The sequence below is a fragment of the Patella vulgata genome, chromosome 4 (genome assembly GCF_932274485.2).
Source record: "Patella vulgata chromosome 4, xgPatVulg1.2, whole genome shotgun sequence".
Taxonomy (NCBI): domain Eukaryota; kingdom Metazoa; phylum Mollusca; class Gastropoda; family Patellidae; genus Patella; species Patella vulgata.
The window spans coordinates 59,243,964-59,257,092 of NC_065882.2; the positions used below are offsets into that span (position 1 = coordinate 59,243,964).

Here is a 13,129-nt window from a genome sequence, read left to right on the forward strand (position 1 = left end):
TGAAAGAAATTATTAATACCTTTAGAAAATTGTTCGATATAAGTGGAGAACATTTTGGTAATTTTTATTAATATGAAGAATAAAACTGAATTTATGAAAACAATTAAATTGTCGGCTAAATCACAAACAATGACCGGTCCCTAAGGTGTTAAAGATCGAAAGTTTATTACAAAGTGTCAATAACGCGCGTAGGAGCAGACGAGAATTGATAAGAAAACGTACTTTTCTACACGCATAACTATCGTTTATTTTCAAGATGGATGTTCCCGTTGTTTTGGTTGTTTTTCTATCTTCTATGAGCAGTATTCCAATAGCTTATCAAGTCAATAAGCTGAATCTGATGAAAGAACCTATTGCTATTGTATTCGTAGGGTTTGCCGCTTTAACTTTGGCGACTATTTTACCGGTGTGGTATATCAGACGTAAATATGTAAAAGTTGATCCAATTATGTACGGTACGTAGTTTCTAATGGGTTATATTTGTATAATATATAGATATTACTGTGTGTTATTTTGTCTAATATTAATTAATATCGCCTCACAGCAGAGATAACGCTACATTTGACCCACTTTCATTCAAAGAAAAAATAGATACTGCGGGAGCAATCATTATTTCCTATATTAAACAATGTGATGCTTCAAATTCCAATGACAAATTTTCCTTCCGTTCTACCATAGATAATACCGTAGTCTATGGTTCTAGTCAGAAATGTAGTCCAATATAACATTTTAGTCATAATATATTAGTCTCGTGTGTGTTTTTGATTTTTTATGATAAACAATGTTTCAAAGTGTGTAGATAAAAGTCAATATAGCCATGGTTATCACTGGACATATTTACTTTGTGGTAATTCTGTAAAAACTACTTTCATTCCACTCAATTGGATATCCACAACCAAGCTTTACCTTGAATTAAATCAGAATATGAAATTTTATTTGGTCAAAAAGAAAATATAATATTTTCTGGATTTTTTTATATACTTTCAGCTTGTATTACATTTTCATGGAGTTGTGTTATAGATCTACTTGTTGGCTTAGAGTTTGATGGCTATGTGACAGGTTTTATGACAACTTATTTTAAAGAAGGAGAGCCATATCTTTTTACTGTTCATGGTGCTTTGATAAGTTATTGGGATGCAATGGCTAATTATGCTATGTATTTATTAATGATCTACCTCTTCTGTCAAGGGTAAGAAATTCCTATTAACTAGATTTTAATGTTAAAAAAAAACAAAAAAATAACGAAACTGAACAATAGATAAAATTTTCAAAGAATTTGTGCATGATGTGACAAATGTAATCTATATTTTAGTTTTTGTTGAAAATATAGAAGGTTATGTTTTGAAAGTGTTCATCTTATTATTTCAGAAAAAGTTACCGTGAAGTAGGACTGTATTGGGTTGGATCTCTACTTCATACCATGGTTGTATTTTTACCAGGAAATCTCCTAGGTAAATGTTTTGTACTCAATGTTGATAAATTCTATTTTCTAGTATCCATATAGTGTATACAAGAAATAGAAAGAAAAAAGACACAAGTATAAATGCATACTGAAATATACTCTTCAAAAAAAGTACAGGATATTCAGTAACAATATAAAACTGCGGAAATGCACTGCTGTTTTTATACGGCTACATTAAAATGTGGTCATATATTATCATCGCCCCCGTCCGTCCAGCGTCCACAAGCAATTTTGGACGCTGCTTGTGGACGCTCTAGAGGCTAAAGTTAATATCCGATTGACTTTAAATTTATACACAGTGTTTAAGGTCATGAGACGAAGAAGCCTATTGATTTTCAGCAATTTCCCATAATTACTGCCAGAGTTAGGGCCCTTGATCACTTCAAAATATCTTGTGGATGCTGTAAAGGCTAAAGTTATCATCCAATTGACTTCAGATTGATACACAGAGTTTAAGGTCTTGCGACAAACAAGTATATTGATTTCCACTGAATTTTGATAACTTGAACAACTAAATCCATGATATTAAATGTTTCTTATACTAAACGTTAGCATGGGGCAGAACTTTATAAAAACCAAACAAATTCCAATGATTTTCTGATAATTACTTAATGAGTTGTTACTCTTAATCAGATTTTAGTGTATTATAAATGTTTCATTACCGAAAAAAGTAAAAATATGCGACAACTCTTTTTGACTGCCCAGACGATTTAGCTGCTGTGGGCATATGTTTCGTTTCCTGGCAACCTATCTTTATTAGAGGTAACCCGTGTATGTTAATAACAGGCCAATTGCCTACACATGAACATAAACAGTCCATATGGGCGGCTTATCTGACGGCCCCATTTCACTTGCAAAGAGATACACTGTCAAAAGTGAAAATGGACGTTTTTGATTTTTGTCTGAATAATGAGTAATTGCTCCACCAATCCTCAGACATTCAGCAATTCGTCGTGGCACGCTCCTTATCAACCGTCCAATCACGATTTGGGGCAATCTGACCCACTCCTCGTGCAGTGCCATGGCCAATTCTTGAAGTGTTGTCGGGTGACATCGACGAACACTTCTCCCGATCAAATTAAACGTAACACACTAAAGCAAAGATACGCTAAACAGTAAATCTTATGCAAGAACCGAAAGAAAAGCAAACATGGATAGGATAAACCAGCACGCGGCAGTTTTCATCAACCCTTCCTTGAAGTGTCAAATTTGACAATGAACCCCTCCCACGTGTATGGTGCTATTGCCTGTCACACATGCAGCTCACTGGTTCTGCTGGGGGCGATAAGTTCTTCATCTGTGAAGTTACTCTCAAAGCATGTCAAGTGTCCATGACTATTTATCATCACAACCTGCATGGGTATTTGCATTTGCATTTTGAAGAGTATATGATTGACCTGCAGAAATAATGATTTTAAGAACAAACAAATACACATGTACCTAATTTTTGATCTACTATATATACATAATGGGATATGATTGATCTGCAGTTAGACATTATAAATGCTAATTATTAGAAATTATTAATATTAACTAATAGCTAAGTGTTTGTTAATAAATGTCTAATTAATAGTTTAAATAACATTTAATTTTAATGTATGTTTAATTTTACAGGTGATTATGATGTTAAGTGGGCATACCTGTTGAATGTTCCTTATTTATTGGTGCCATTGTTTGCTGGATTTAAGTTTTTAAAAGATCGTCCTATGCATATCAAGTCTTATATGCATGTAAGTAGCAGAACTTTTTTCTATTTATTAATTGATTAATTAAACCCGATAACCTATTGAACTGCAAACAGTCAAATTTGGGATTTGGAAGGGATATGTGTGGACTGTGAAATGAAATCTTTAATGATAATGTTCCAGATTCTGCATTACAATGATCCTACTGTACATCTATTGCAACTTTTCAGATTGTTTCACTGAATTGTCCGTGGTGGCAACGCACATTCAAAATTCTGACATCTGATGAATTCAGATACCGGTATTCAGTGCTTTGAATTGATTGTGTCTACATTGTTATATCTTATTTAGCTTACAAAGACTACGACAAAAACATACATATAGTGCCAGATTTCATCAAGTAAAACAAAAAACTACAACTTATCAGCTTAAAATATAATTATATATTTTTTAGGTACCAAGTATCCTGAAAAGACCTAAAGATCTCTTTTTTGTATTTTTCTTTATTGCTGCTATTTTATTAGCTATATTTAGAGGAATGGTGAGTATGATAATCCTTTTTATTAATTTCCAATCAGTATTGCAATATTTATTTTGTAGAAGATAGCACTGTGTCCAAGAGATGATTGACATAACCTAGCTTTGTTTGTTGGTCTAACAAATTTCATAGAAATAAACAAAATTTGTGTCTCAAAGGTAGCAAATGTGGCATTGACTATGACATTTTCAGTCAAACATTATTGTCTGACTTAAACATACATTATGCAAGAGCTAAATCTGTTTATTGCAGGTCTTTCTTTAGGCCTGACTATTAAAATTAGACATTTATTAACATGAAAAGACCTTAATCAACTCTTGATGCCATCTTATATGTTTGATTTTCACTGGATTTGAACTCATTCTGCTGTTCAACACTCATTGCTGATTAAATGCAAAAATGATAATCGAGACTATGTTTTTTTATTGTACCGACTTTAGTAATAATGATCAAGGCTAGGCCTAAAATTCAATTGCTAATATCTCGATTCAGAGTGAAGCAATTTGACTGAAATTTTCAGCATATTCCCTTTGCATTATCTAGTTTTTAACTATTATAGTGAGAACTGTCAGCTCTTTATCTAATCTTCATAATTCCCCTTTAATGATATTTAGCCCAGGGTGATTACAGTAACACAACAATTACGGATAACCTGAACTGATACAAAAATCTTAATATGCGAAAATTATCTCCTCGAAGTGCATACAATCAGCTGTTTACTTTCCAAGGAGTTAAACAAAGTTCAATTTTCCTACAATGTATACAATAATTGAATTTTTACAAGACAATAAAAGGAATGTATTTTGATTAGATCGTACAAGTTTCAAATCTCAATTTAATGTTTTACATGACAAACAAAAATATATTGATAAGACCGTACAAGTTTCACTGTACAAGTTTCAAACCCCAATTAATGTTTTATGTGTCAATAAAGGGAAATTATGCATGATATACCTGTAAGTCTAACGCCAAAAGAGTTTTCATCAGATACTCTATGTTCCATGTATACTTTATTTCCACAGATTGCCTTGGGTTGTGATTCTGATAATATCAGATCATATGTGACATCGTACGAACCATATATTAATGATCCTACAACTTATCCTAGAATCCAGGTAAGTTTTCCAAAACTCGTAATAAACAGAAATCTACATGATAAAGAAACTCGCTCAAGGTACCACATGTACTTGCCCAGATTAACTCCCTTCTCAAAAGGTTTTTGGAAGGGATGTTTGTTTTATTATTTTGTGCACTTCAACTTTGCTGTTATTATCAGTTTGAAAGAAAGAAGCGTGCATAAAAATCAAGTAGTGCCTGAACAGGCTGGAAATCATATGGCTGTCATGAATCTAGCTATGTATTTTCTCCAATTTACTCTTACTTCTTCACAGTTCCTCTAATATGATATCAAGTTTTGAATAATGCAGAGAATCTTTCCAGTTAAAATTAAGAACTTTATTGTTTATATTTTTTTTTAGTTCAAATATCTATATATATATATTTTTAATTTGTTAATCACTCTAAAAATCACCCTATTATTATATGCATATCATCCTACCATGTCACCACGAATCGAGCGGCATCTATAATTTTTTTCAAAATTTTAATTTTAGAATCAAATCTAAATTTCATTAATTGGCACATTCACCTTTCAAAAATCAAATAAACCATCTTGAATAATCTTGATCACTCCCAGATGATCATGATTAATCCAATTCACTCACCACCATTCCTGAATAATCTGATTACGTCACAATCAATTCTTATAAATACCGCACGCTTCGCTCCATCAAACTCATTGCTGAGGAAGGACACCTTTAGTCCGAAACGTCTGCAAATAAATTAGCTTATCAACCTACTAGGAGTTTGTCTATCTTCACTGGTTTTAGGGGCTACCTATCTACTTAGTTCTCAGCCTATAATTAACGATATCAAATAAATACTTCATGGGTTGTTGCCCATGACCACATTTTAGATTCATGAAATGCTCTATCTTTATCGACCACTTGGACGACTTACATGTACAATGTAGCTGTGGGCTTATGTTTGTTGCCTGGCAGCCTATCTTTATCAATTTGCGTAATTGTCTCTTACATTAATGATCATAATTGTCTATATTGCAGATGCTGATCTATTTGTTTTATTTTGTTATATATTATTGTTGTGCTATATTTGGTTTGTTGGTAAAGGATCAGAGTTATATGACTGATTGGTCTATAATACATGCTGGTGCTGCAGCTCAGGTAAATATAACAATAATAGTAATTCTTTTATCACACATATATTCAAAAGAATTGATTGATTTGTGCCAGGTATTTTATAGTCTTGATCACTCCAGCCTAAATTATCTCTGCTTGAACTACAATAGATATTAATCTGGAAAACATAGCATCAGACATCTTCATATTAGAATGCCAAAATTTGAGACACACGGTACACCTGACTATGCCTTGCTGAAATCATGGACCTTATAAGGTCCATGCTGAAATATAGATGTTTTAAGATTATGTACAAGTCATACATATCTGTTTTGTTGTTTAAAGTTCATTTCACACTGGTGAAAAATAGTAAGTTGAGGAGGACTGCACTACATGCAAACAAAACCCATTAGACAGACCAGATTTTTGGTAATTAACAACTGAATTGAGGGTTATTTCTAATAATATTATGATTTTATATGAATTTATTTACTTAATTTTCCATATTTATTTCTTTGTTGATTTCAGGCCCAGTTCGCTTATATTTTTGGATCCCTTCACTCAAAGACGGCATCACGACTCCATCCTCCAACCACTGGTATACCTGCTGTGTGGTTCTGGGTAATAAATCTAGGCTTACTCATAGTACCACAACTATTTGTATGGCGCTGTAAATCGGACCCTGACATGTTTGGTAGAACTTACACCATTGATACTGCCGAGCCTGTTAGAGATTTCAGTCAGTATGAGACTCCCAGAAGTACACGCAAGAAAGTTTATTAAATGAAACAACATTAGATTTTTGGTCATGTGAAAAAACCTCAATTCATCGTGAAAATGAAATCATAATTTATTCTTATGGTTGCTGCCACACTAAAATAACCATTTGTCATAGATATCTTTTATTTTATTTATAATTGAAATATGTCCATGAAAAAAAAAACTAAATCCAAAATATCTGCACACAATTTGGGGCAGTTATTTTCTTAGAATTTCTAAGACTTTTAATTTTTTTAATGAATTATGTATATGTATGCATTTGAGACTACATTTTATATTTTGAAGGCTGTTTTGAATCAAAACTCTTGACCTTCCAAGGAATTTATAACTTTTCGACATTGGAAGAAAATTTAAACCAAATTTAGCCCATGGTGGGATTTTACAAATTATTCCTTAATATCTTTATGTATTTTTGTCATATCAGGAATTCCTTCCTAGCTTATATTTTTGAAGGGGACAATGAGTAACACTCGTGCTAACTTTCTAAAATATCCAATCACCGACCTTCAAACGTTTTGGAAACTGTCAAACGTATTGAAAAGGTAATGACTGGACAACAGTGGGCATTATTATATATAGGATATATATAAAGTAACAATACATTAGTGCTTATAAGTATAAGAATACTCATATCTACTCTTCTGGGCATTCTTATATATTTTAAAACTCCTGCATCATCTTTTCTATACTTAGGCGTATTTAATTAAAAGGCAGCATGATTTGTATAAATGTGTAATTTATTTCTACAAATGCCAATTGAATGATGAGTAATTTAACAAAATATACCTGTGTGTTGTGTACACCTGAGTTAGGTCTACATACTGTATATATAAATCCAGACATGTTACCTGAGATTTTAGCACATCCATGATATCACATTGTAATGTTATTAAGTGTATTATAAGATTAATGTAGCTGCATAGGAGTTTGGTGGAGGCAAATTTTACATAGTATATGCCATAACTTGTATTGCATTATTATGATAGAATATAGTATATACTATTAATATTTTAAATCAAAAGTTGTATAAGAAGGGTAAATTTATCTAAACATACTAGTACTCATTAGTTTTTCATAAAGGCTTTTTTTTATTTGTAACATAGGTTTACATCATATGACAATCTAAAATATTTTAATTTTCTTTCATGTTTACTCCAAAATATTTGGTTCCAGAAATTATTGTGAAAATTGCTACATTATGAAATTTGTGTATATAATAATACAATAGCATGCACATGACAGAACTCTAGTCACATATCACAACAGTCTACATGTAATAGATATATAGACTTTTTGCTAGAAAAATGTATCTTCACCAATTACAATGGTAAAGAAACTAAACGGTAAATGGTAGTTCAGATTCTACTTAATAAGTAGCCAAACAAGTTTTAAAGATATATTTCATCACCATATTTTTATTATTATTTTATATTCGGTATATTTTTTATACTTTACTGCAGAAGTTTTATCAAACTGCCAATGAAAAATGCAGCTTTTGCTAACATAACGAGACATTATCCATTACTACATTGGCATGGCCTATTTATAAACTCACTATTTAAAGTCTCATGAACAGCTTGCCCAATGTCAAGATGTTTTAAACAGCAGCTTTTATGTAACTTAATCTTATACAGTGTAGAAAATATGTAAACACGGTCAAATTAACTAAAGAATTAATTTTATTTTTAGATTGAAGTAGTATTTACTTGTGATGTTGAATTTTATATGATAGATATTTACATCCAGCTTTTAGCTTCTATTATCAAGTGTTGTAGTCATTGAGTGAAAGATTCAATGAATTTGTTGTGATGCATCCATATACACATATAAATCATTCAAGCTTGCAACCATTTAATATTATACATTATCTCATAATAAATTATTTCTACCTTTGTAATTCTCATTACCTCAGTCATAATATATATCATCTTATATCTGGTCATAATTTTGTAATCTTTGTAATAAAAATTTTACATAATAATCCTTTTTACATTCTTAGGTTTATTGTTTTCCCATCGGTATTGATAAATTTATACCCTTTTAACAGTAAATCACTTCCACATATCAGCTTTATCAAGATACAGTACCAGTATTATATCAATTGGTTTTATATTCCAACAATAAAATGTCGTATATTGTCATCTGGCTGCAGACATAATCTGATCTTCTTCAAATCTATATATATGTTGCGTACATCGGTGAGATTAAGAATCCTATTGAATTTCAGAAGTTTCTGTTAATTACATCTAGAGTTTTTGTCCTTATTTACGTTGTAGCATCTTGTGAACACTCTATCCACAATGTTTATCATACGATCTGCTTGAAATTTATATGCAGTATTCATATTAGTGGAACGAAAAAGGATTTCCAGATGGGAACAATTTCCATGAATTATTTCTAAAGTTATGGTTTTTGCTAACTTTGCAAGATCTTGCGAACAAGCTAATGATAATATGCTCTTTGTATCAAACTACAGCCTTAATAGTGACCAATGCAACTTAATCCGTGGTCTTCCCGATTGTGAAAAATTACAAGATTTCTCAGGATTTAGATGGGGGAATTCTTGTCATGTGTCCTGATAACTTGAATAGTGTCCCCCCCCCCCCTTGTGACAAAAGCGTGTATACTTTAATGTCTTGGCAACCTATCACTTTCTGTAATAAATCTATTCATGGATAGAAGTTACTCCACTGTTAAACAGATTTCAGCTTTCTTATATCAAAACAAGAAATAAAAAAAACAAATAAATATACAAACCAAATGATTTTTTATTGGCTATAGTAGAAACTATGTTTTTACATAATTATAAACATACATATCTCAGGGGTTTTCAAACACACATGCATTCCTTTTATAAATAATACATCGTCTCTCAATATACATAACAATTCATCTTTACAAAATCTCAAAAACACACAAATAAAGCAATTTAGATCCTCTTATCTACGTCAATTTACGAGCGATTTTATCTACCATAACATTTCTATGTCGGCATCAAAATGGATTTATGATTTTCTAGGAACTATGTTCAAATAACAACAAAGCCCTTGGATCAAAATAAAACGCATCACAGTTGTATAACGTTGAGATTTTTATTCCAAATATAACATACCATCTCTTTGAATTTATATTGAACATAAATGACTGGATTGCTCCAAAATATTTTGTATAAAAACAATAGTAACTACTTTTTCAATATTTTCCAAAGTTTGTGTCAATTTTTATTTCATATTAAGTCCTAATATATTGACCTAAGATTAATTTTAAATCCAAGGCAATCAGATGGACAATACAGATAAATTGAACTTTTTGTAGCAACCAACTAATATTTTGTTTTGATTAATATCAACAATAGTTGCACTATTGGTCCATATAAACACAAACATATAAATATACAAAATAAATCCTTAAATTGCACATATTTGTATTCTGCTTAGTACGAAAGGATGAACGGGACAAATAAAACAAAGTATGACCTCCTTCCAAATGAAAAAACAAGCAAGATATGCCCACATTTTGCAAGAGATGGACTAAGTGATTTTCAGGCAATCAAGGGCCATAATCCAGAAAGTTACGGTCCGATATGCACAAGTATCTAAAGCAACCCAGAATTTGGGGATATAAACAGATTTTTTTAAGTTTCATCAAAATCGGATAAAATTGTGACCTCTAGGGGCTCCACAACCTTAGTTGTACATACTTTTGCACTATTTGTGTACGGGGGAGCGTCCATTTTGTCAGACAGTTTCGGTCCGATTTTCATGAAATTTAAACTCAAATGTCATTACGGTGGAATATTTGAACTTTTTTTTTAAATCGGATACCGAGTTATTTGGGAGATAAACCTATATATCAAGTTTCATCAAAATGGGATAAAAATTGTCACCTGTAGAGTGCCCACAAACAAATTGTCAACGGACGGACAGAGGCGACGACAATATATGTCCACATGAAAATGTGGGTGTATAAAAATTCAAAGGCATTCTCAAATGATAAATATTTAATTGTATTCTACTAATGTGTAAAATGTGTTATCATAGTACAGATGGCATAGACATGGAAGTTGAAATTTATACAAGAGCCTTAAAGGGCTTATGTCTCTATTTTTAGATCCTTAAAATAGACGAAAACGGGTCTAAAAGCACATATTAATGTAATATGAATGTATAGAAAGTTTTTAAATTTTCTATTGTAAATTCTAATCAATATGTTCAGTGAAATACAGGAATAATCCAAATTGAACCACAGTCGTTTATGCCTAATTAGTCCGTTCTACACATTTTTTTTGATTAAGATAACATCGTTTGTGTAGGAAATGCTTTTCTTTGTTCATTACAAATGGCATCCGAAACTGTAATACACAACTTGTGTAGTGATTTCAACATGTTCATTATATCTTGAATATTGGATATTTGGATCCCATATTTTCATGGCAAGATAACAACATCAATATTGATTGAAATAGACCGATATTGAATTTCAATTTGCGTTTTTAATTTCGAATTTTATGGAAAATACTGAGTTACAGGCTTAGCTCTTTTAACATACCTTGATATCTGATTGACTAAAAAGAGATCTGGACCTTTTTTGTACCATAATAAAAACTTATGATCAATCAGATATTGCTACACATAGCCTGTTTACTGTAGGTAAATGTCAATACAATAAATCGTATATTATTAAAACAAGCTCCAAAATATTCAATTGACTTGCAGAATTAAAGAATGCCTGTGAAATAATATAGAAATTGTCCTCAATCCATGTACCTTTTGACTTCATATTAAACACATAAGCTTGCACACACATACTGTACATGTATCCAGTGGAAGCCTAAACATCTATTACAAGCATGTAGTATTGGTTATTATATAATACATAAAATTTGTGGATTAATTATGATTACACATATTAAAATATTAAGATATTTAAATAAATATGATGGGTCTTAAATTTGCATATATTTTTGGTTATTTTGCTCTCATGATTATATTTTGTTAAATGACAAAGCTATAAATAAATTGGTGAGATCAAAGCCTGATTATAAAAGGAACTATTTACACAAGTCTTCATGATATACACCTGTTGACATATTATATGCTTCAATTTAGTTCAAATATTCACCATAACTTGAGACAATCAATCTAGTATAAGATAGGAACCATTGGCATCAGATAAGATATTATTACATGCACTGAAACTAGGTAAATTTACAAATCTTTGTATAGAAATATTATTGTAAACTGTTTAGTCCAATATGTAAAGTCCTTTTAAATTTATTTTCACAAAATACAAAAGTATGTCCATGATAACTGTGGGAGCATAAAAATAATTGAGGATACCAAAAGGTTGAAAATAGGTCATTATTTTGAGAGATACATGTAATGAATGTGATGATCATAAATGTTGATCTTATCGTAACATTTCTTTCTTTTGTAGTGTTATTTGTATTTGTTCCCTCTTTATAAATATGTTTATTATCTATGCTTATATAAATAAATACATTTACATACAAATAAATAATGATATGGCTGTATTGTAAATATTATGACTGTTTTTTTAATCTTTACAAAATTTAATACACATTTATGTACAATGTGTTACATACAATATGCAATCAAAATTTAATACACATTTATGTACAATGTGTTACATACAATATGCAATCAAAAAAGATTTTTGAAAGACCAGATATCTCTTTCATGCCAATCTGCTTGTAAATTTAAAAAATATTCTATGTTACAGCAGCTAAGGAGTACACATATTGCTATTAGGCTAAGAATAGGCAGAAAAATATGGATTAATTTTCTGATGGAGAAGCTGTAAGAAGGCCGATACTAAAGGGTTATTTTTAAATGAGAAAAAATATATTATTGGGACGAATAATTGGTCTTAAGAAATGAATTTACAAAGAAATAAACCTGTCCTGTCTTGTCTTATTTTAACATTCAACTCTCTCAAAATTCAAGAAAATTGTCCAATTCTCTACTTAGATAATTTCTGGTATATGGAGTTGACTCCCTTTACATCAGGGAATGTTTTATCACAGTCACACTCATCCCTTGAGGTATTCTGTAACCTCTATTAATCCCTACATTAACATCAGTTAATACCACAATCAGTCAATGCACAAAAATTGTCCAGATAAGATATATTTGTCCTGATCAACCAAAACCTATTAGCTAAAGTCTGGTGTGATTAGGCTGGGTCATCAAGACATCCAAAATGGACACTCTTTCTTAACCAGACTCGAAAACTGTACAAATGATCACTGTTTTTGTTCAGCCCACTTACAATCTACTGGGTGAAGTAATGTTATGTGTTCTGCTCCTTTCAAGGGTAATAAATGACATGTATAATAGTCTATCATTTCTGGAATAGAGTTGAAATCGCGACTATTTTCACCCAGGATGTAGGTTCCAGTGACTTTTAATATTATCTTGACATGAATGTTCATACGAAAACTTCT

The 13,129-nt window shown here is 31.1% G+C and overlaps 2 protein-coding genes across 5 annotated transcripts in view; one reads left to right on the plus strand and one right to left on the minus strand.

The window, feature by feature from the left end:
• The first annotated feature begins 162 nt into the window (after positions 1–162).
• Positions 163–8,649, plus strand: LOC126818869 (transmembrane 6 superfamily member 1). Its single transcript, XM_050546494.2, has 8 exons — positions 163–455; positions 988–1,189; positions 1,369–1,451; positions 3,077–3,192; positions 3,602–3,688; positions 4,708–4,800; positions 5,809–5,928; positions 6,412–8,649. Exons 1-8 carry the CDS (start codon positions 257–259, stop codon positions 6,664–6,666), a joined length of 1,155 nt encoding a protein of 384 aa, XP_050402451.1. The 5' UTR covers positions 163–256; the 3' UTR covers positions 6,667–8,649.
• Positions 8,650–9,411: 762 nt separating this feature from the next.
• The window catches only part of LOC126818864 (SH2 domain-containing adapter protein B), a 45,160-nt gene continuing 41,442 nt past the window's right edge, over positions 9,412–13,129 (minus strand). For all 4 annotated transcript variants that reach the window (XM_050546480.1, XM_050546483.2, XM_050546479.2 and 1 more), the window contains exon 6: positions 9,412–13,127. In XM_050546480.1, coding sequence (XP_050402437.1) covers positions 12,929–13,127 — 199 coding nt within the window. In that variant the 3' untranslated portion in view covers positions 9,412–12,928. The remainder of the gene's footprint in view (positions 13,128–13,129) is intronic.

Coding starts and splice junctions, on each gene's coding strand:
- LOC126818869 (XM_050546494.2), top strand. CDS start 257: ATGGATGTTCCCGTTGTTTTGGTTGTTTTTCTATCTTCTATGAGCAGT. Junction 3,193..3,601: donor ATATCAAGTCTTATATGCAT/GTAAGTAGCAGA, acceptor TATATTTTTTAG/GTACCAAGTATCCTGAAAAG. Junction 3,689..4,707: donor TAGCTATATTTAGAGGAATG/GTGAGTATGATA, acceptor TTATTTCCACAG/ATTGCCTTGGGTTGTGATTC.